Below are 21,720 nucleotides of genomic sequence, written 5' to 3' on the forward strand. Positions count from 1 at the left end.
GTGTAACCAAGAGGATGTGGCTCCTCAATCCCATGAGGACATTGTAGAGTGTGAAAATATGTAATGTGAAGTACATAATATTAAAATACAAAAATATGGTAAAGATTAATAATTAATTGTTTCAACAAAATCCTAATTTTATATAAAGGTGTACTTTTTATGATCAGAATCCATGGATTAGTTATGCTATATATTGCACAAATATTAAATGCTTACATTTTTTGTGACAATGATAAAATAATGTACCATCCCTCTTTAAAAGATGGAGTGTTTCATTTCAGTAATGTTTCTGCTTTTGAAATGGAACAATTCATTTTTCTGCTTGGGAGGTATGTTTTTTTATCACAGTCTGATATTATAAACCATCACTTCTTAAAATCTGTTCAATCCATTCATTGCATGCTCAATGGCTCACTGCATGTTGTGGTTTGGTATTGGGCGCATCCAGATATTTTTGGCCCACCCCCTAAAGAAGACATGGGAAAATCTTAATCTTTTTTAAGATCTGACCTCGTAAACAATGAGGTCAGATCATAGCCAGCAGTAGTGCATAGAGTATCATGCCTACGGATTTCATCACAGTCTTACCTTAGCACGCTGGTAAGCAGCGTTTGAGATGGTGTTAATCGATAGTCGATAATCAATGATCAATCAGCTATGAATATTTAATTGGATTCTAAAAATAATGATCACGGACTCTCATGTTCAAATGTGTGTGTGTGGGTTTGGGGGGGGGGGGGTATACCCCCCTCGCATGTTGGTGCTAGCAATTGCTGAGGACGGCTTTTTCCCCTAAAGAAGACATGGGAAAACGCAAACTTATTGGGAATCCCATGTCTTCTTTAGGGTAGGTGCCGTTAATTTCTGGAATAGCCCACGGTCTGCCCCCCCCCCCCAACTTCATAATCAGAAGCTTTTCCCACCACGCTAGTAGATGCCATTGTAAAGTAGTGCTAGAGTTGGTGCGGTGGGGGAGAATAAATAATTACAGAGAGTCGATAACCGATAATCAATGATCAATCAGTTAAAAACGTTCAGTTAAACCCAAACACGCAAATGATGATCAAGGAATCGCTAAGGATGATTTGCTTCTGGGTAGTGGGGGGGTGGGTGGGTGAGGCGGAATCGATAGTCGATAATTGATTATTGACTATCGATTATCGATTATTAATTATCCATCATAATCAATCATTAGTTTATCCATATTCATTGTTGAAAAATGTATAGGCCTCCGCAACCGACAAAACTAGGAATCGCTAAGGATGATCTCCTTCTGGGCATGGGGGGGGGGTGAGGGGGAATTGATAATCGATAATTGATTATTGATTATCGATTACCGATAATCAATTATCATTTATCGATAATCAATCATTAATTTATCCATATTCATTGTTGAAAAATGTATAGGCCTCCGCAACCGACAAAACTAGGAATCGCTAAGGATGGTCTCCTTCTGGGCATTGGGGGGTGGTGAGGGGAATTGATAATCGATAATTGATTATTGATTATCGATTATTGATAATCAATTATCATTTATCGATAATCAATCATTAATTTATCCATATTCATTGTTGAAAAATGTATAGGCCTCCGCAACCGACAAAACTATAGGAATCGCTAAGGATGATCTCCTTCTGGGCAGGGGGGTGGTGAGGGGAATTGATAATCGATAATTGATTATTGATTATCGATTATCGATAATCAATTATCATTTATCGATAATCAATCATTAATTTATCCATATTCATTGTTGAAAAATGTATAGGCCTCCGCAACCGACAAAACTAGGAATCGCTAAGGATGATCTCCTTCTGGGCATGGGGGGGGTGGTGAGGGAATTGATAATCGATAATTGATTATTGATTATCGATTATCAATTATCATTTATCGATAATCAATCATTAATTTATCCATATTCGTTGTTGAAAAATGTATAGGCCTCCGCAACCGACAAAACTAGGAATCGCTAAGGATGATCTCCTTCTGGGCATGGGGGGGGGGGGAGGGGAATTGATAATTGATAATTGATTATTGATTATCGATTATCGATAACCAATTATCATTTATCGATAATCAATCATTAATTTATCCATATTCATTGTTGAAAAATGTATAGGCCTCCGCAACCGACAAAACTAGGAATTGCTAAGGATGATCTCCTGGGGGGGGTGAGGGGAATTGATAATCGATAATTGATTATTGATTATCGATTACCGATAATCAATTATCGATTATTGATAATCAATCATTAGTTTATCCATTTCAATGTTTGAAAATGTATAGGCCTACACAAACGCCAAAACGGGATATCTGCATTAATTTGAAAAAATGATTTTCTCCAAAGTGCTATAAAAGCACACTCTTTGATCATTTCTATGCACATTGTATCTCTTGCAACCTGAAGGAACGAAATTTGTTTCCGTTTTGAATTTCAACAACTTAAAAATGACATTTTTCGTAAAATGAGGCTCAAATATTTTGTTCTGAATTGGAAAATTTCTCTTGGTATAAAATGAAAACTATTACGGATTTTGATGGTAAATTTCAAACTTTTTATATCAATCATCATATCCGTGGGCACGTGGTACTGTATTTTGAAAGCCATCCGAGTTTCCATTTTGACAAACGGATAACAGCAAAAATAGTTTTAACATTGTCATCTATGGAAGAAAAATCACAAAACTGCCTTTTTCTCAAGAAAAAAAATTGGGACTCGAAAATAAATTTTCTTCAAAATCGTTTTATAAGATCTTTATATATGCTTAATAACTTAAAAAAAAAAAAAAAAAAAAAAAAAAAATCTTTAATCCCTGTTATGGAACTGTGACAGACGATTGATATACAGCCTCTCAGAGCGTCCGAACTTTTGTGTCACGTGACCCTGCCTTATATGGGCGCATCCAGATATTTTGGCCCACCCCTAAAGAAGACATGGGAAAATCTTAATCTTTTTAAGATCTGACCTCGTAAACAATGAGGTCAGATCATAGCCAGCAGTAGTGCATAGAGTATCATGCCTACGGATTTCATCACAGTCTTACCTTAGCACGCTGGTAAGCAGCGTTTGAGATGGTGTTAATCGATAGTCGATAACCGATAATCAATGATCAATCAGCTATGAATATTTAATTGGATTCTAAAAATAATGATCACGGACTCTCATGTTCAAATGTGTGTGTGTGGGTTTGGGGGGGGGGTGGTGTATACCCCCCCTCGCATGTTGGTGCTAGCAATTGCTGAGGACGGCTTTTTACCCCTAAAGAAGACATGGGAAAACGCAAACTTATTGGGAATCCCATGTCTTCTGTAGAGTAGGTGCCGTTAATTTCTGGCATAGCCCACGGTCTGCCCCCCCAACTTCATAATCAGAAGCTTTTCCCACCACGCTAGTAGATGCCATTGTAAAGTAGTGCTAGAGTTGGTGCGGTGGGGAGAATAAATAATTACAGATAGTCGATAACCGATAATCAATGATCAATCAGTTAAAACGTTCAGTTAAACCCAAACACGCAAATGATGATCAAGGAATCGCTAAGGATGATTTGCTTCTGGGTAGTGGGGGTGGGTGGGTGAGGCGGAATCGATAGTCGATAATTGATTATTGACTATCGATTATCGATTATTAATTATCCATAATCAATCATTAGTTTATCCATATTCATTGTTGAAAAATGTATAGGCCTCCGCAACCGACAAAACTAGGAATCGCTAAGGATGATCTCCTTCTGGGCATGGGGGGGTGGGGGGGAATTGATAATCGATAATTGATTATTGATTATCGATTATTGATAATCAATTATCATTTATCGATAATCAATCATTAATTTATCCATATTCATTGTTGAAAAATGTATAGGCCTCCGCAACCGACAAAACTAGGAATCGCTAAGGATGATCTCCTTCTGGGCAGGGGGGGGGGGTGGTGAGGGGAATTGATAATCGATAATTGATTATCGATTATCGATAATCAATTATCATTTATCGATAATCAATCATTAATTTATCCATATTCATTGTTGAAAAATGTATAGGCCTCCGCAACCGACAAAAATAGGAATCGCTAAGGATGATCTCCTTCTGGGCAGGGGGTGGTGAGGGAATTGATAATCGATAATTGATTATTGATTATCGATTATCGATAATCAATTATCATTTATCGATAATCAATCATTAATTTATCCATATTCATTGTTGAAAAATGTATAGGCCTCCGCAACCGACAAAACTAGGAATCGCTAAGGATGATCTCCTTCTGGGCATGGGGGGTGGTGAGGGAATTGATAATCGATAATTGATTATTGATTATCGATTATCGATAATCAATTATCATTTATCGATAATCAATCATTAATTTATCCATATTCGTTGTTGAAAAATGTATAGGCCTCCGCAACCGACAAAACTAGGAATCGCTAAGGATGATCTCCTTCTGGGCATGGGGGGGGGTGGGAGGGGAATTGATAATTGATAATTGATTATTGATTATCGATTATCGATAACCAATTATCATTTATCGATAATCAATCATTAATTTATCCATATTCATTGTTGAAAAATGTATAGGCCTCCGCAACCGACAAAACTAGGAATTGCTAAGGATGATCTCCTGGGGGGGGGTGAGGGGAATTGATAATCGATAATTGATTATTGATTATCGATTACCGATAATCAATTATCGATTATTGATAATCAATCATTAGTTTATCCATTTTCAATGTTTGAAAATGTATAGGCCTACACAAACGCCAAAACGGGATATCTGCATTAATTTGAAAAATGATTTTCTCCAAAGTGCTATAAAAGCACACTCTTTGATCATTTCTATGCACTTCGTATCTCTTGCAACCTGAAGGAACGAAATTTGTTTCCGTTTTGAATTTCAACAACTTAAAAATGACATTTTTCGTAAAATGAGGCTCAAATATTTTGTTCTGAATTGGAAAATTTCTCTTGGTATAAAATGAAAACTATTACGGATTTTGATGGTAAATTTCAAACTTTTTTATATCAATCATCATATCCGTGGGCACGTGGTACTGTATTTTGAAAGCCATCCGAGTTTCCATTTTGACAAACGGATAACAGCAAAAATAGTTTTAACATTGTCATCTATGGAAGAAAAATCACAAAACTGCCTTTTTTCTCAAGAAAAAAATTGGGACTCGAAAATAAATTTTCTTCAAAATCGCTTTTATAAGATCTTTATATATGCTTAATAACTTAAAAAAAAAAAAAAAAAAAAAAAACGAAAACAAATTCTAAGCTGATACTTCATGTAAATGATTTTCCCCGAACCCAAACCCTAACGCTATACTCATAACCCTAATCCTAACCCTGACCCTAATTTCGTGTACAAGTAGGCCTACATGATAAAGAAATAAACAAACTATATTGGAATATTGGACACTTTGACAATAATAGCCTCATACACCCAACTCCGCCTGCTGCTTTCACTTCACTCTTTAATCCCTGTTATGGAACTGTGACAGACGATTGATATACAGCCTCTCAGAGCGTCCGAACTTTTGTGTCACGTGACCCTGCCTTATATGGGCGCATCCAGATATTTTTGGCCCACCCCCTAAAGAAGACATGGGAAAATCTTAATCTTTTTTAAGATCTGACCTCGTAAACAATGAGGTCAGATCATAGCCAGCAGTAGTGCATAGAGTATCATGCCTACGGATTTCATCACAGTCTTACCTTAGCACGCTGGTAAGCAGCGTTTGAGATGGTGTTAATCGATAGTCGATAACCGATAATCAATGATCAATCAGCTATGAATATTTAATTGGATTCTAAATATAATGATCACAGACTCTCATGTTCAAATGTGTGTGTGTGGGTTTGGGGGGGGGGGGTGTATCCCCCCCTCGCATGTTGGTGCTAGCAATTGCGATAGACGGCTCCTTCCCCCTAAAGAAGACATGGGAAAACGCAAACTTATTGGGAATCCCATGTCTTCTTTAGGGTAGGTGCCGTTAATTTCTGGAATAGCCCATTTCTAGTCTTTGTTTAGTGGTAGATGTGCTGATATGCTGCTGATGGTGTGAGCCAGCCCTAGGTGCTGGTGGTGTGACCCAGGCCATATGCTGACAAACATTAGATATCAGATGCTGTAATAACTAGCTGTAAGTTTGAAATACACTTTGCACAAAAGACTTTTAAATATGAATTGTTTACAAATAAACATGGTGTGGAATAATTTGATATGTCATTTGATTAAGGAATGTGTTCTTTGCATACACATGTACATACAAACAGGCACGCATGCACATATGCGCAATTTGTATACATTGAAGTAATGGTAAACATCAGCAACAAGGATACACATGAGAAATCTGTACAAGTGCACACACAGTGGCTTCACCGGAACTGTGGCTGTCTACAGTTCCAAGATGGTATTTCTAGATGTAAAATGCCATAAGAAACATTACATCTAATGACCCCAGATTCTGGTATGGGGCAAGTCCATACTAGGATAGTAAAACATATATGTGTCCATTGTTAGATAGTACACATCCATGTTTGCTGGTGGTTATGTGTTGGGGTGTGGCTGTGTGGGGGTGTACATGGGGTGCTTGCATATGTGTGCAAAATTGTCTTCGTGTACCCATTTGAGTGACCAAATGTAGAATTAGAAATATGCTAATCAGGAAGGCTTATCAAGATATAGCACACCAATTTTATATTATTTATCACGTGGCTGTGAGTGTTTTTAAGTGTAACCATACTTTTGTGCTCTGTGTTTTCAGAAAGTATCAGATTTGGCTAAATGCACATATATTTATGATCACTTGTTTCAACTTTGATGTTCATTTTCTTATCACACTCGCATGGGGTGGGGGTGTGTGTGTGTGTGTGGGGGGTGTGATAGGTACCATACAGCTGCGAGTACATAGTGGTTGCATGATCTGGTATTCGTGTAAACATTTTACCCAATTGTTTTAAACAAATGTCACATGGAAATAACTTGCTATGAATTTCAGTCTGTCATTCAATATTGTCAAAGAGTAGTTTACTGGAACAGGGTTTTTATTATGTGACTGAGATATGATGGCAGAATAAACAGTTGATTTCATCCACCATAACAATGATTTCACACACTTTGCAATTTGCACCAAAAATGTGTATGAATAGGTATACATGTCTGTGCATGCAGGCAATGGCATATATATTTGTGTATATATATCTGAGAATGATTGTACGTTTGTGAATGTGTAGACATTTTGGTCACTGAATGTCTCTAAATAAGATTTTGATTATCAGAAACATGCTGAAAAATTATCTGTACAAAAAAAGAAAATTAACACTTTTTGGAAATAATGTTGACAACAATTTGAATTGCAGGGCTGCCAACTAGTACGAATTTTCCGTATTTCGTACGGAAATTGGTCAAGAATACGGGAGTACGGATTTGTGTCCTAAAATACGAGTTTCAAAAAGTTTGATATATGTATTAAAAGTAAGGCTATTCAGAGATTTTCACTGCTCGATTTGGCAAAATACAGACCTGCCAACTGTCCCCAGTCCCGCATTCCAAAGTTTAAAACCCGAAAATACGGAACATGCCACATTTCCGTCCATTAATAAATAATATAATGTGCATGCACGATCCGAAAGTCGGTAGGAAAACGATGTCGGAATACATCTTGTAGACCTATTCTTTTGTACAAATAGAGCTAAATAGTTAACTAAATACCTTCAGAAGACATAGCATAGTAGCAGTTGCATGTTTATAATGACAAATATTAATGTGCATGCACAATCCGAAAGACAGGAAAAATTGTGTTTTAAAAACCATTTTGTAGGCCTATTAAATAATTTGTTTTATTTGTATTTTATTGTGTTTTTTTTTAACCATCTAACTGCTACATCCGGTGCTACATTATGCTATTTATACTGAAGGTATTTAGTCAACTATTTAGCGCTATTGGTGCAAAAGAATAGGCCTACAAGTTGGTTTCCGACACCGTTTTTCTTTCGACTTTCGGTTGATGCATGACATTAAAATTAATAGTTAATAGGCCTACAAGATGGTTTCCAACGTCATATCTCGAAATGGTGCATGCACATTATTATTTTTCATTAACCATTCAACTGCTATGACAGGCTATGTCTTCTGAAGGTATTTAGTTAACTCTGTAGCTTCATGGTGAAAAGAATATTTAAGCCTACAAGATGGTTTCCTACATTGTTTTTGCTCATGACTTTGGCACATTGGGGTGGGTGGTCCACTTAAATCAATTAATTATTAGTTTTAAATTGGGCTTCACATATGTGTAAGTCAGATGCATAGGTCATGTAATAAAGCCAGTGCAAAAGTTTAAAAAATGCTTCGTACATGTTTAAATATAGGGGAGTGGACATTTCAAAGTGCTGTAACTTGGAAATGGAACCTCTTTGAAAATTAATGTTTCTCATGAAAACATGCTGTTTTTAGGGTTTCAAACAGGTTTGTGAATGATAAAAGGCTGGTGCTTGAACACCCACCAGGGCGCTGCCCCTGGTACTTTTTTTACATGTGTCTAGTAACATCTCTGCAAAAGCTCCCACAACGGCGACCTCTTGTGATTTTTTTTTTTTTGTTTTTTTTTATTTTAAATTTAATCCTTTCACTACAGTGCTGTGATTAAGCCAAAAAGTTGTTTCTCAGGAATATTGATTTTGAGATATAGCCAGTAATCCCTTTCAACTTTCTTTGTATTTTATTGTTTTGAGTAACACTAAAATGCTTATATCTTGAGAACCGTAAGTATATTTTCAAAATACGGATTTTGTATGCAAAATACTGATTTTGAGGTTGGAAAAATACTGAAATGTGTTTTTCAAAGTTGGCAGCCCTGGAATTGGTCATAGAACAATGATTAGGACAGGTTCTCTCTGCCCTGTCAGTTATGTGACTAATAACATGATAATATCACCTTTGTTTTGACAGTGTGATCTTCAAATGATTGATGAGCACAAAGGATTCAAGGACAGCCAATCTAAAGAGTTTGTTGCCATGCTTACGGAGATGCTTCAGATATCATGGGGTGTGTCACATAAGTGTCCTAGCCCCAATGAACAGCTACAGAAATGTACTCTGTGTGAAATATCAGCCCTGTGGTTCCAGTTGACTCTCAAGGTCTGTATGTCACTTGTAACTGCTGTATTTGTTTTATTAAAAGTCCATCTACGTATTGCAAGTGTCCACTAGTGACTTTTACACCTGCAAATTGTGGCGTTTTTAAGCATCCACCCGATTAAATCAGTTGAAGGGGTGTGACCCAAATGACAGCCTCATCACCCAATTTTGGTATCGTATATTTCTCATTACCCCTGTAAAATTTATACACCCAAGATATGTTTTGTGAATTGTGATAACCACGACTATCGTATGGGGCATTATTATACACATTTTTGCTCTCATATCAAAATCACATAAGTAATACAGTTCAAAATTTGGAAACATTGTTTTAATTGTAGGCATCAATGCAAGATAGAAAAAAGAACATGAACAAATTGGACCATGCTCCTTTGAGTTTAATTTTCAAGTAACCTTATTGCCATTTAGCCTGAAAAAGGCTAACAATCTGTAATAGTAACTTGTAGTGGAGATTCCATTCATGAGAAATGTAATTTGTAACTTGTTTTGATTGTATTACAGGTGTTGGAACGCATCTGCCCCTCCAAGGAGATCAATGTCTCAGATATGCCTGAGTCTTTAGAAGCACAATTTGAGAAGATGTTAGAAGTAGGAATGGGAATGAATAAGATGAACAATGATGTGAAATCATCAAAGAAAAATAGACCAGATAGAGCTGGCACCAAAAGGACCAAAAGGGTAAGAATTAGGCTGCTTCGAGAAGATTCCTGATTTCCTGTATAATCCCATTTCGAATATCAATACTACATGAAAAAAGAGCTACCAGTAGTCGATCCATTCAAACTATAAAATACATTTGCTGGTCTGCCTCCATTGTGTCTGGGCTTTGTGCAACATTATGACCAAAGCCAAGGGAGTAGATTCAGGGTTTGAAAATTGGTCAAAATTTGGCACAGATAGAGGCATGTGAATATGTACTGCCTACACTCCATGGAGCTGTCACTGAAACTGAGAGGGTTTGGGAGTGGGATCATACTGTGCTTTTTAAAATTTCTGAATCGCCCCAAAATTGCACCATTAACCACAATCATTTTAAACCCACTTGATTATTGTGTATTTTAGAATAGATGTTTTGATCAGGAATTATTAATTTGTATCCTTTCTTTTATTACATACTCAGATCAAGGATTCCCCAAACAAGGGATTTCTAACAGCAAGCGAAGAGAAACCAGTGGATGTATTCCAGGCTGAAAGAGTGACAACTACAGTGTCCTTGAAAGACATGAAGGAGAAGGCTGCAAAGAAAGCTGCTCAGAAAGGTTACTTATTTATAGATGTATTTATTTATTTGTCTGTGTTCATATTTATACATAATCTGCTAATTTGTCATATTTTTGGCATATGCCTTCCATCTGGCAGGCATCTGTATACTGCATACATCAACCTAAATCAAAAATCAATGCAGCCAATAATTTGGGCTATTCCATTTGAAATCTACCATCCTGTGTGGGAGATTAAGGGTTATTCCATTTGAAATCTACCATCCTGTGTGGGAGATTAAGGGCTATTCCATTTGAAATCTACCATCCTGTGTGGGAGATTAAGGGCTATTCCATTTGAAATCTACTGTCCTGTGTGGGAGATTAAGGGCTATTCCATTTGAAATCTACTGTCCTGTGTGGGAGATTAAGGGCTATTCCATTTGAAATCTACCATCCTGTGTGGGAGATTAAGGGCTATTCCATTTGAAATCTACTGTCCTGTGTGGGAGATTAAGGGCTATTCCATTTGAAATCTACCATCCTGTGTGGGAGATTAAGGCAGCATCGTCCGTAAGGGTGTATGGATTTGAACTTGAATATTAAAATAAACTGTAAACTTCAGGCTCGTAAACTGAGATATTTGTACTAATTACAGAAAAGAAGAAAGAAGATGATACCAAATTCAAAATGGAAGAGCTGTCCGAATCCTGCCAACTGCTTTGTTTGCTTCTCAAGGTAAAACATTCAATTCATTTTGTAGGTTTTTGTATGTGTACAATGACTACTTATATATCTGATCAATATAGTAAACTTCCATTCAATATATTATGATAAGAAGTAGAAATAAGAAACAAAACTCGACAACACTACAGAGGTGAAAAAACATCCTGAAATGAAAAAATAACCCAAATGTTGATCAATTGGAATTGTTCAATTATAGATAATAGTAGCAAGGTAAGTCAAGATGGAATTAATTTTAGTATGTTTTTCATTGGATATCATGTCTATAATATTTTGTAGTAAACCTTTGAAGAGAGCGTATTTTAAGCTTACATCGCATATTTACTGCATTGAAATGCACTTGTCTCAGATTGGCTGCTGAGGCGATCTGCTGTTGCCAAGTGGAAATTTATGAATTTTGCGCCATACGCATTATTAGCTCTGACTTTGCAACATCACGGAATACGCGCTCATCAAAGGTTTACTGCAAAATATTATAGTCTAGTAGATGCTATAAACTTTGTTGTCAAATTGTATTTCTTTGACCATATCTACATACAGGAAGTTCCCAAGTATACGGATCCAGATGTGTTACTGAATCTGTTTGATTGCATCAAGCTGTTGTGTCTTAGCGCTGGGTGCTTAAAGGATGCATCCAATGATCATATACCATTTCTCACATACGCTCAAATTTATCTGCTTATCCCTAGGTAAGTGACAAGGTCAAAGCAATGCAATGGTGATTTGGCATTGCTTGACAATTCTTTTTTTTTTCTCAATTCACTCATCATAGTATTGTGAAAAGTAGTATTAACCAAAGAAATAGACAGAAGTCAGAATCTGAATTTCTTGCATGTTGCATTGTTATCCTCCTATGTTGCAAATTTAAGTGATAGTATCAAGGTTTGTTAGCATTGTGCGATTTCACATACTCTATTACTATTTTTTCTCAGTTTTTGGACTCTGCTGAATGGTGAGCTGTCCCAGGTAACAGAGATCATAGTACCCCTGATTCTTCACTGCTTAGCTTTGAAGAAAGGATCCGATGTGATGTGGGAACTTGTGGAACGGGATATCCTGAATGATGATTGGCAGGCTCGATTTAGAGCAAGTAAGTGATTGTTACTCCTTAATTGCATTCTAAACCTGCAATTATATTTGATGATGCATTTATATGAGTATACATAGTTTATATCATGTCTGGATGTGGCAGTTCATTTTTAGTTCCCTTAATGCATTCTGACCTAGAGGATGTTTATTAAGAGTTTACATATGTCAAGAGGGCTTTGCATACATGTTGTTAATACACAACTTCATCGATCAATTAACATGTTTTGAATATTTCATTCAAGGGTCCTCACTAAAAGAAAAATGGCAAAATAAAAAAGAGAGTATGACTTAAAATTAATCATGTTTAAGCAAAAATATTGCAAAAAGGCCAGAAAAAAGGTTTGTCTTAGAAACATTTGGTCACAAAGCTATGTGCTATACAGTTTTTTTTAATATGCGCTGCTCGGGATTTCTTTTTTATTGCATTTTCGACCCACTTTTCTTTTTTTGCATCATTGAGGCCAAATTAGTAAATTTTTTTCAATTTTTTTTGGCAACTTAGGCCAAAAAAAGGAATAGGTTTGCTTATAGTATCCCGCATGCATTGCATTCTGAAGGAGTTTTTTTGCTCATTGCATTTTTTTTATTAGAAAAAAAAATGCTGTTACACATTGCAATTTTTAATATTTAAAATAAATATTCAAAAACCACATTGTGCATTGCTCTTTTAGACCTACTACTAGAAACAAAGGTATTATTTTTTTGCCTAATAAAAAAACAAAGCGATCGCGTAGGGCTATGCGACAAATCCAATTTCACATACATGTACCTATGTGCACGGGTCTCTGAGACAAACCTTTTTTTATGTCAAATGCTGAATTTAAAAAAACTAATTCCACTAAATGTATTTCTTGCAGCTGAGAGAATTGCTGTGTTGCTTCGTTTTGTGGAAAAGAAATCGATTGGTAACTCATCTATGACAATGGCACCATTAGCTCATATGTTTAGTGAGTTAGTGAGTGCTACCAATGATCTCTGTCCTGCTGTGTCTGCTAGAGCCATTGTTATGCTGGAAACTATACCAAAGAAAGTAGTCAAGGTAAATATAGCATATTTATATATACCTACAAGTAGATCTTATGATTTCATTTAATGAGTGCCGCAAGTTAGTAACAATTACACCCGGTACATGGTCAGTAGAGTATAGTGCATGTAGGTTGTCCTGTACCATGTTGCCATGGTGGTTGACGATAAGTGAGGGTTTGTGAACTCCAAAATAGTGCAAAGAGCGTGAGCGTACGCAAAAAGAAATTTGCGCGTAAGCGCTAACAAGTTCAGTGCTTTGTGTACGCACAGATTAGCGATTTCGCCAGGGCCGAACGCTGTACTGGCGTCAGCTGAATTCGTTGCTGGATGATTTCAAAGTAGTCAAATCATTCAACACCAAGGGACCAGTAGTTTTGATAACTTCCCCTCAAGTCATGTTGTAATTGTATATTGATTAGTCCAAATAGGAAATTGTGTGCATTTCTGTTTTACTTGGGTATAATAAATGATGTCATTAAGCTCATTTAGAGAGCGATATCTCAGATCTCATTAAGTTTTGAATTTAAAGGGGCTGTGTGATTGTCTGCTCAGAGCCTTTGGAGCAAGAATTTAAAGAAAAATTAATGAAGTGAAAATAAAGGACACGTTGTGTTGGAAAGTTCCAGATCCAGATTTTTAATAGTGACTCATGCCCGGGACTCATGATTATTTTACATCAATTTAGGTTGAAATATTTCAGTTTGTGATTAGTATTATGGACAAGTATTACAGGCATGTAAAAAAAACAGACATTAAAAACATTTGAGATAAAGCATTATGTTTCATAAATCTGACACAGCTCTATTAAATGTCATTTTTTTGTTAACTTAGGAACTTGTGCGATGTTTGGAGTTCCAGTGGGACTCGGTGGTAGAAGACCGAGTGTTAATCATGAGAAGCCTATATTCAATGAGACACTTCCTACCAAACTATCCCATCTTGTCATGGCAATTCTTCTTGAGTCGCTTTGACACATTGGCACTGGAGGCTCATGTAGATGCCGACGCAAACAGAGAATTTCCCTTTCCAATTGGTAAGTCTGCAAATGTTGTGTGTGGAATTATTATGAAAAATTGTTTTGCTTTATGAAGCAACTGCTCAGACAGTTCAAACATAATAACAGGCAAATTAAAAATTGCGAGAATTCATTTCTACAAACTGGCCAAAAAATAGGGGTGAGCAAGAAGAAGAAAGAATGTTTGTTGGTGCTTACATTGTAATATTGTTAATGCATCATGATACATATTATCTGTATTCTTATTTTGCAGACCAATCTCGTAGTGGAGTTCTAAGAATGGCACGTGTTGGCTTGCACACCAAAGAACAGATTGCCAAAATTGCCAGAAATTTTTCTGATCCCTCCGTAGCTGGAATGAAGCCTAGACGTCTGTCTGCAGCTTATGAAAAGAAAGGAGCAAAGGCTCAAGGCCAAGCAGCACCTACCTTTAGCAGCTTCATGAGACCAAGATTTCAATCAAGTAATTATATGTAATCCTTGTATTTGAAAACACATGAGTAAAGAATGGGGAAAGGAGTCCTATTGTAGTTGGTAGATAATGGTATATAGTTTACCATTGAATACATCATTGTAGTCAATAGTGTTATTGTCAGACTAGTGTAAGCTGTCATACTAGGATGGCAAGAATATTGTAGGAGTACCATATGATTTAATTAGCACATGGCTGCTTAAATTGAATATCTCAATGGGGTACCTATTATACCTTTGTTTCACTTTGAGGTTGGTAGTGACGTAGGTGCAAATTATATACAAGGGCAGTTTGTAGACACGCTTGTGGCGTAAAAGTCCTGACATGACAACTAAACTTGGGGTGAAATGAAGTAGATGTTTTGAAAGTTAAAAGGGAATGGGTGCTAATTAGTCAAATATGGAAAACAACAACAACTAAATGTAGGTGCAGTCTTCTAGTCTACCAACATATAACCATCACGACCAGAATCAGCGGAATGGGTACACCGAGAAAATTAAGCAGTTAGTTCCTTGTCCAGGGGATTTTCATAATAGTGCAATTATTTTCACGAGAACATATTTGTTTCAATCTCACCAGGGTTCAAACCCGGGACCTCTCAGACTAATGTTTGATGCCTTACGGTAATTTCACTGTGTAATTCATGTAGAGAGGCCCTTTCTATGATGGGTCTGCAAAGAGATGTACATAATGTGCAGATACATAGATAATAACAGGTGCCTACCTGTTCAGTGAAAAGATCTTAAAAAATATGTAATTTCTTGAATAGAGAATAAAATTCAGCTATTTGTTAACTTGTATGGCCAAGATGTATTAACATTGAACTTATATTATGCTTTAGCATTTAAATTATTTTGTTTATACTTTTTTGATTCTGTTCATATTTCGCAGGAATAGTAAAAATTTTTAATTGTATATTATGTTTTATGTTTCAGTTGACCGTTCAACCTACAGTCGTCCTTCCAAATCTAACAGTCAACAGAATGGACTTGTGACAGGATCTTTGGCAGATAATTTATTTGAAGGTTTGTTTTCACATTTTTTATTCAATTTTGTAGGAATCATTGTAATAGATAAAATAAATTTTCAAATTGTCCTAGGGAATTCCCTCTATATATTGCCCCTCTTTGACAACTATACTACTATTTTCTGATGAAAGTGACCTGAATCCCGATAGTTTTTCACCAAACTTCGTATTTTGCTCAAATAACTGGGTTTTTTTTGCCACTTTCTTTAGCTTTCTTTTGTTAAAGTAGTATGGGGGCAAACTACACAAGATATCAAAATCATTACATTATAGAAATATTGATGTGACCATCTGCACACAATCTCTGACTGTCCCTTGAATTACTAATAATAACAATGGAATAAGGATGAGAGATAGGAATGACTCATGCAATCGCATGGCCAAGCCATGTTAACTCATCTCTCAATATTCTCCTCTGTTATTCCTCTATAGATGGTCATCTTCAGACTGTGGAAGAGGAAGAACCACCAGTAGATCTTACATCGCTGGATAAAGAAACTGTTCATCAGCTGATATTCCTCTTATCAAAGGTAAGACTGTCTGGTATGTTTATAACATAAGAAGGATATGAAGCTCCTTGTTCAGTGTGTGTTATGTATGTCACATGTGTCGCTGTCTGCATATGAAGACTTTATGCTCAAACTTACATTTTTACAAATGGGTATATAGTTTAATAGTTATTGCGCAATATGTCCGTATTGCAGTGTAATTACCCATTTACTGTTTTGATTTTGATGTGGAAGTCTAGAAATTAAAAAAGCAAAATGAGTTTGATTCCAAAATAAGTAATTTCTTGGAAGTTTGCAAAATTCAGTAACCTGTACACATACCTTAGTCCCACAAGATTGACAACAGCACTCAACCGTGAGATATTTATTTCCTTTGACACATTCTTGTTGCAATATCAGCATAGAATTTGTGATTTTAAATTAAATTTTTATGAAATTAGTAGTCTTTATTTTGATAAAATGAAGCTGTGGCACCGATGACCAGTAAAATAGTATATATTCCTTATCGCTCCATGGTATAGGCCTCTTTGTTCCAGATATTGTTGACAATCACAATCAATATCTATCAAAGTAATGTTAGATTGGAACTCCATGAAAGACCTTTAGTGGTGTATCTGTACATTTCAGCGTCAAAGATGGAAAACTTGTAACATCACACAACAGTAAAAAGGAAGTAATGAAATTGTATTTCCCATTTCTAAATCAGAAGACAACAAAGAATAATTGAGAGCATATAGAGCATATAACCCACTCAATTGACCATGTTTGCTTGAGCCTTAATGCCCCACCCACCCCCTGGGTGACTCACACTTTATGTCGTCAGTTCAAAAGAGGGATAGAAATTGGAAATAAATCCTTGGATAATTGAATATTTGGTGATCAAACAACAATATCTCTGAAATTGGATTTTGTTTTCACTTTTGCAGTTTATGACTCATGATGTGAACCTTGAGGATGAAGAACAGACTGAAGAGAGAGCTATGGTAAGTTTGTATGTGTTATTGTTTTGTTTGTTTTATTTGGGTTTTGAAGTCATAGGCTTTTTCAAAAGTTCAGTTTTCCTGCCAGGTTACTTCTATTGTGCTGCTTGAGCTTTGAAGCAGTAAATTATTTTGACAAGAGTGTATTTCCTGGATGTTGACAAGGTTACATTTTTTGCAACTTGCTACATTGCATCTGACACCATCAGACTTCATCAGGCAACTGACCCGCTGGGCTGGTCATGTGGTCACTTAATAAGAAAGGGGGACTGAGACACAACTTATCTCATGCATGGCACCGGGCCATCAAGACGATCCCTTGCTGTCTCAAAGTGTCATATGACCAGCCCAGCGGGTCAGTTGCCTGATGAAGTCTGATGGTTTCAGACGCAACATAGCAAGTTCTAGTATTCGATTTAATATAAAATATTTAGTTACTCATCAACAGCAGATTGCGTCACCAGCCAATCAGAGACACATCCGTTTAACACAGTGAATATGTGATATACATAATGGAGTACGCTCTCGTCAAAGGTTCACAGCAATTTAATATAATTTACATTGATTTTAGTTTCTTGGGTTAAATAGATTCCACTACATCTAAACAATTCAAATGAAATAATTTACTGCCTTCTTAAGGGCTGGGGTATGAACGTTTGGACAGTATTTATTTTGGGACATTAGAGCACATCAGACATATCGAATTGCATTCTGAATACGAAGAAAGTCATTCTGATATCAAATAATTTTGATTTTTGAAATTAGCAATTTAATACACATTTTATGGCAAATCATTAAAATTGATATTTTTGATATTTAACAGTACTTGAAGTAAACTTTATAAATCTGATGATTTATACTTAAAGTGTATGTAGGTGGGATGAAAAGCCGACGATCAATTGAAAATTTTGACCTTTCATTATTGAAGATATGGATTTTTTTCCCAAAACACAAAAAAATTAGGTCTTTTGGGAAAAAATCCATATCTTCAATATGAAAGGTCAAAATTTTCAATTGACCGTCGGCTTTTTCTCCCTGCTACATACACTTTAAGAATATATCATTAGATTATATAATTTACTTGAGGACTGTTATATATCAAAAATTTGAAAAATATCAAATTTTTATAATTTGTCATAAAATTTGTATTATATTGTGATTTTCAAAAAATGAAAATTATTTGATATCAGAAAGACATGCTTCAGTATTCAGAATGCAATTGATAGGTCTGAGGTGCTCTCATGTCCCACAAAAATAGTGTCGAAAGCATAATAAACGCCATCATTTTAGATCCCTTAAAGAAACAAAAATGGCTAAGCGTTTTGGTTTCTTGGCAGCAAAAAAGCTGTTGTAACGCTTTTCCCAACACATCAATTGATCTGGGTCTTGCAATAAACAAACCAATCCAAAAATGAAAAGCATTTTTAGGCAGAATAGAAAACTTGAAAAGACCCAATGTAGGCCCTGTTGCAATGAAGAACCAACCTATTACAACTCCTTCAATTCCTAACCATATCATGCTTCTTTGTTACAGAACACAGTATTACGTCATTTGAACATCTTGCTGGGTTACAAGCAGATTGATAAAAGCTTTAATCAACCACCTCAAGCCATCAGAGAATCAGCCGTTTTCTCTGCCTTCATGGCAGGTTTGCCAAAGGTTAGTACATAAACATCAGACAGTGTATATGAGTACAATTTGTATTTCCTTTCTATGGGAGTGAAGTTTTAATTGAAATTGTCTTTGAATATGCAGTACTATCTCCATCAGGTGGGTCCAGGTAGTTCTCAAGTGATATCTTAAGCAGAACCATACTTCGGTACATTACAGTACATGGAAAAATTAAAAAATGTAATTAGTGATAAATTGTTTAACTTGCTTTTCTGTCTGTTAGTCTATAGTGGATTTAATAAGGCTTTTCACTGCCTGGTTTAAATTCTACAGTTCTTACAAATAAAAGCCTTGACTAGAAAGCAAAATCTGTGCACCTTAAACATCATCATGTAATCACACAGAGCTGCTGATTGTCTGCCCACATAATCTGCCGGATAATCGGCAATAGTATGAAGCCCTTCCTAGTTTGCAATTGTTGATGGTGAGTGCATACTTCTGGCTTCTTAGTTTATTAGTTCATTTGACTGTAAATCTTTATTATTATCCTTGCAAATTTGTGTACCAATTTCATTAACAGTTACTGGATCATAATGTGGGCATGGGCAACATGCTGCTTCCTATGGTGTTGGAATTACTTAGATACAGCCCGTCACCCCAGAAGTGTTATGGAGACATCCAGCCACATGACTATACATTGTGGTTCTTAGAGCCTCACTGCCGACACTCATGGCTTATGTCACTACTGCTCATCTTATACAAGGTATGTGTGTGAAGCAATTAATTACATATAAATGGTAAGGTTAAACAGAAGAGAATCCTAATGTTTATTCTCTAATTGCATCACATAAATAATGGAAATCTAAGATCTGCTTATTTTTCGTTGCATTTTTAACCAGTTTCCAATATTTGACCCACTCTGCCAAAACCAGGGACAAGTTGCATTTTTGACATTTCATATTTTAATATATATGTGAGTGCTAGATGACACTTTTATATTTTTGCTTTATTGCTATTCTCAGAAATAGGCCAATTAGTTTTCTGATTTACACAGGATTGAATATCGATTATCCTAGTTCAACTGTTAATCATTGATTAAATAAACCTCATTTTGAAAAGTACTTTCAAGGATTTGAAAGTACACTTAGTTCTGCACTCAAATACCATGAAATTAAGAATTTCAAAATTTGGAATTTTTTTATTGGAATGTCATCTGTAGAAGCCTATAACTCAAAAACATGTCTGGCGACTTGTTCCGGGTTTTGTTGAAATGAGTCACATGTTAGACTCATTGTACTTTATTCCTTTTAGTTAAAAACTGATTGACATCACAAGGTATTGACTTGCTATCAATCAAGGGACTTTGGACTTGCACATTCACATTGGCTGAGTAGGCCAGGTACTCATCTACTTGTAATTGTTTAAAATTTAGTTTGTTGTGTTGACAGATAACCACACATTCATGACTCAACATATTGTTACTATCATATATGTTTTCTCTTTATTTTCAGTATGACTTTGAACCAACAGAGCTGAAGAACTCTATCAAGGTCCTTGTACGAGTGTGCATCAATTTGCTAGAAGCTCAGCAGCACCAGTGTAAACCCAAACGACCTGAACCACCGCAACCTGAAGATATCTGGGGTGCCACTACACCCAGTGAGAAAAAGAAATGTGGTACTGCATCAAAGCTGCATGTTGGCTGTAGCATGGCTATGAGCCGTTTTTATTCTTTCTCTTTTTTTAAAGTCTTTTTAAATCAGGTTTTGCAATATATTTGAACCTTCCGTGGTGACTTGTTAAAATGGGGGTTTTATTTATCACATTTGCCAAAAGGTGTAGCGTTAAAGGTGGGTGATCAAATGTTTGTCATATTGTGTTTGGTACCTCGCAATCAGATTCCTAAATGTGAGTTTATTGCACTAGCAGTTTTGATATTTGATGCTTTAGAAATAAAAATAAACATTTACCACAGTGGTATTAAAGCTATAATATACAATCTTTTTAATGAATATGGTTAATATATTTTCAAACCTGATTTTTTTGGCATATTTGTAATGATCACTATACTTAATTGGAATCAGCCAAATTTGTTGTGTTTGTAGGACAATGTTTGCCAAATAATAACAAATTCAAAATTTGACTGAAATTGTATATTATGACTTAAATAATATGTTGCAAAACCAAGGATCGTTGACCGTCTGTCCACTTGAATGTTTTGGTGGTCTCTTGATCAATTTGCATTTCTATGTGGTGACATCTTTGAGATAATGAATGATTTAATCATCAGTGAATATGGACTGAGAAATTTGAACTCCACCATGCCATGTTTGCATTGCTCATGGAGAGGAAAAATAGCTATTCCAGTTGAAATCCATACACAACCTATGGAAGACATGACTTTAATCTCCCACACAGGGGGTGTAGATTTCAAATGAAGTCACTCATTCAGTTAACCCTATCTGAAATTCACACTCCCTGTGTGGAATTTTAAGGGAATGTCTTCCATAGGGGGTGTGTGGATTTCAGCTGGAATAGTCCATTATTGTACCTCAGGAATGTATCATCATGTGTAGTGGATACTGGCTGCACTGACATCCACTACTATAAATTTCCCACTGTGTAATGCTAGGGGCTATATGGAGATACTCCAATTCAATTTGTTTGATTGTTACTATTTATATGATTTATTAATTACTACTTGATCTTCTTGCACATTGTTATTTTTGTCTCTGTCAAATGAAGTTTGGTAAGGGGATTATATGAAGTGAGCTCTGTGAGTTTTATTTATATATGTTTGTATAATGTATGTCTGTGTGCGCAAAAATGTTAACCTGTGGAAAAAATTACTTCGTTTGTTGATTTATTCCACATGATTTCATGGATTTCAATGGGACTT

At 35.9% G+C, this 21,720-nt stretch overlaps 1 protein-coding gene across 1 annotated transcript in view; it reads left to right on the forward strand.

Moving 5' to 3' along the window:
• LOC140152533 (protein unc-79 homolog) overlaps positions 1–21,720 on the forward strand; it is a 64,426-nt gene that overhangs the window by 24,547 nt on the left and 18,159 nt on the right. Inside the window, 15 exon segments of the mRNA XM_072174899.1 lie at positions 8,939–9,127; positions 9,650–9,826; positions 10,269–10,407; positions 11,006–11,085; positions 11,632–11,780; positions 12,024–12,181; positions 13,038–13,219; positions 14,038–14,239; positions 14,475–14,684; positions 15,629–15,718; positions 16,153–16,250; positions 17,156–17,212; positions 18,744–18,869; positions 19,402–19,584; positions 20,333–20,498. Coding sequence (XP_072031000.1) covers positions 8,939–9,127; positions 9,650–9,826; positions 10,269–10,407; positions 11,006–11,085; positions 11,632–11,780; positions 12,024–12,181; positions 13,038–13,219; positions 14,038–14,239; positions 14,475–14,684; positions 15,629–15,718; positions 16,153–16,250; positions 17,156–17,212; positions 18,744–18,869; positions 19,402–19,584; positions 20,333–20,498 — 2,206 coding nt within the window.

The sequence above is a fragment of the Amphiura filiformis genome, chromosome 5, assembly GCF_039555335.1.
Source record: "Amphiura filiformis chromosome 5, Afil_fr2py, whole genome shotgun sequence".
Taxonomy (NCBI): Eukaryota; Metazoa; Echinodermata; class Ophiuroidea; order Amphilepidida; family Amphiuridae; genus Amphiura; species Amphiura filiformis.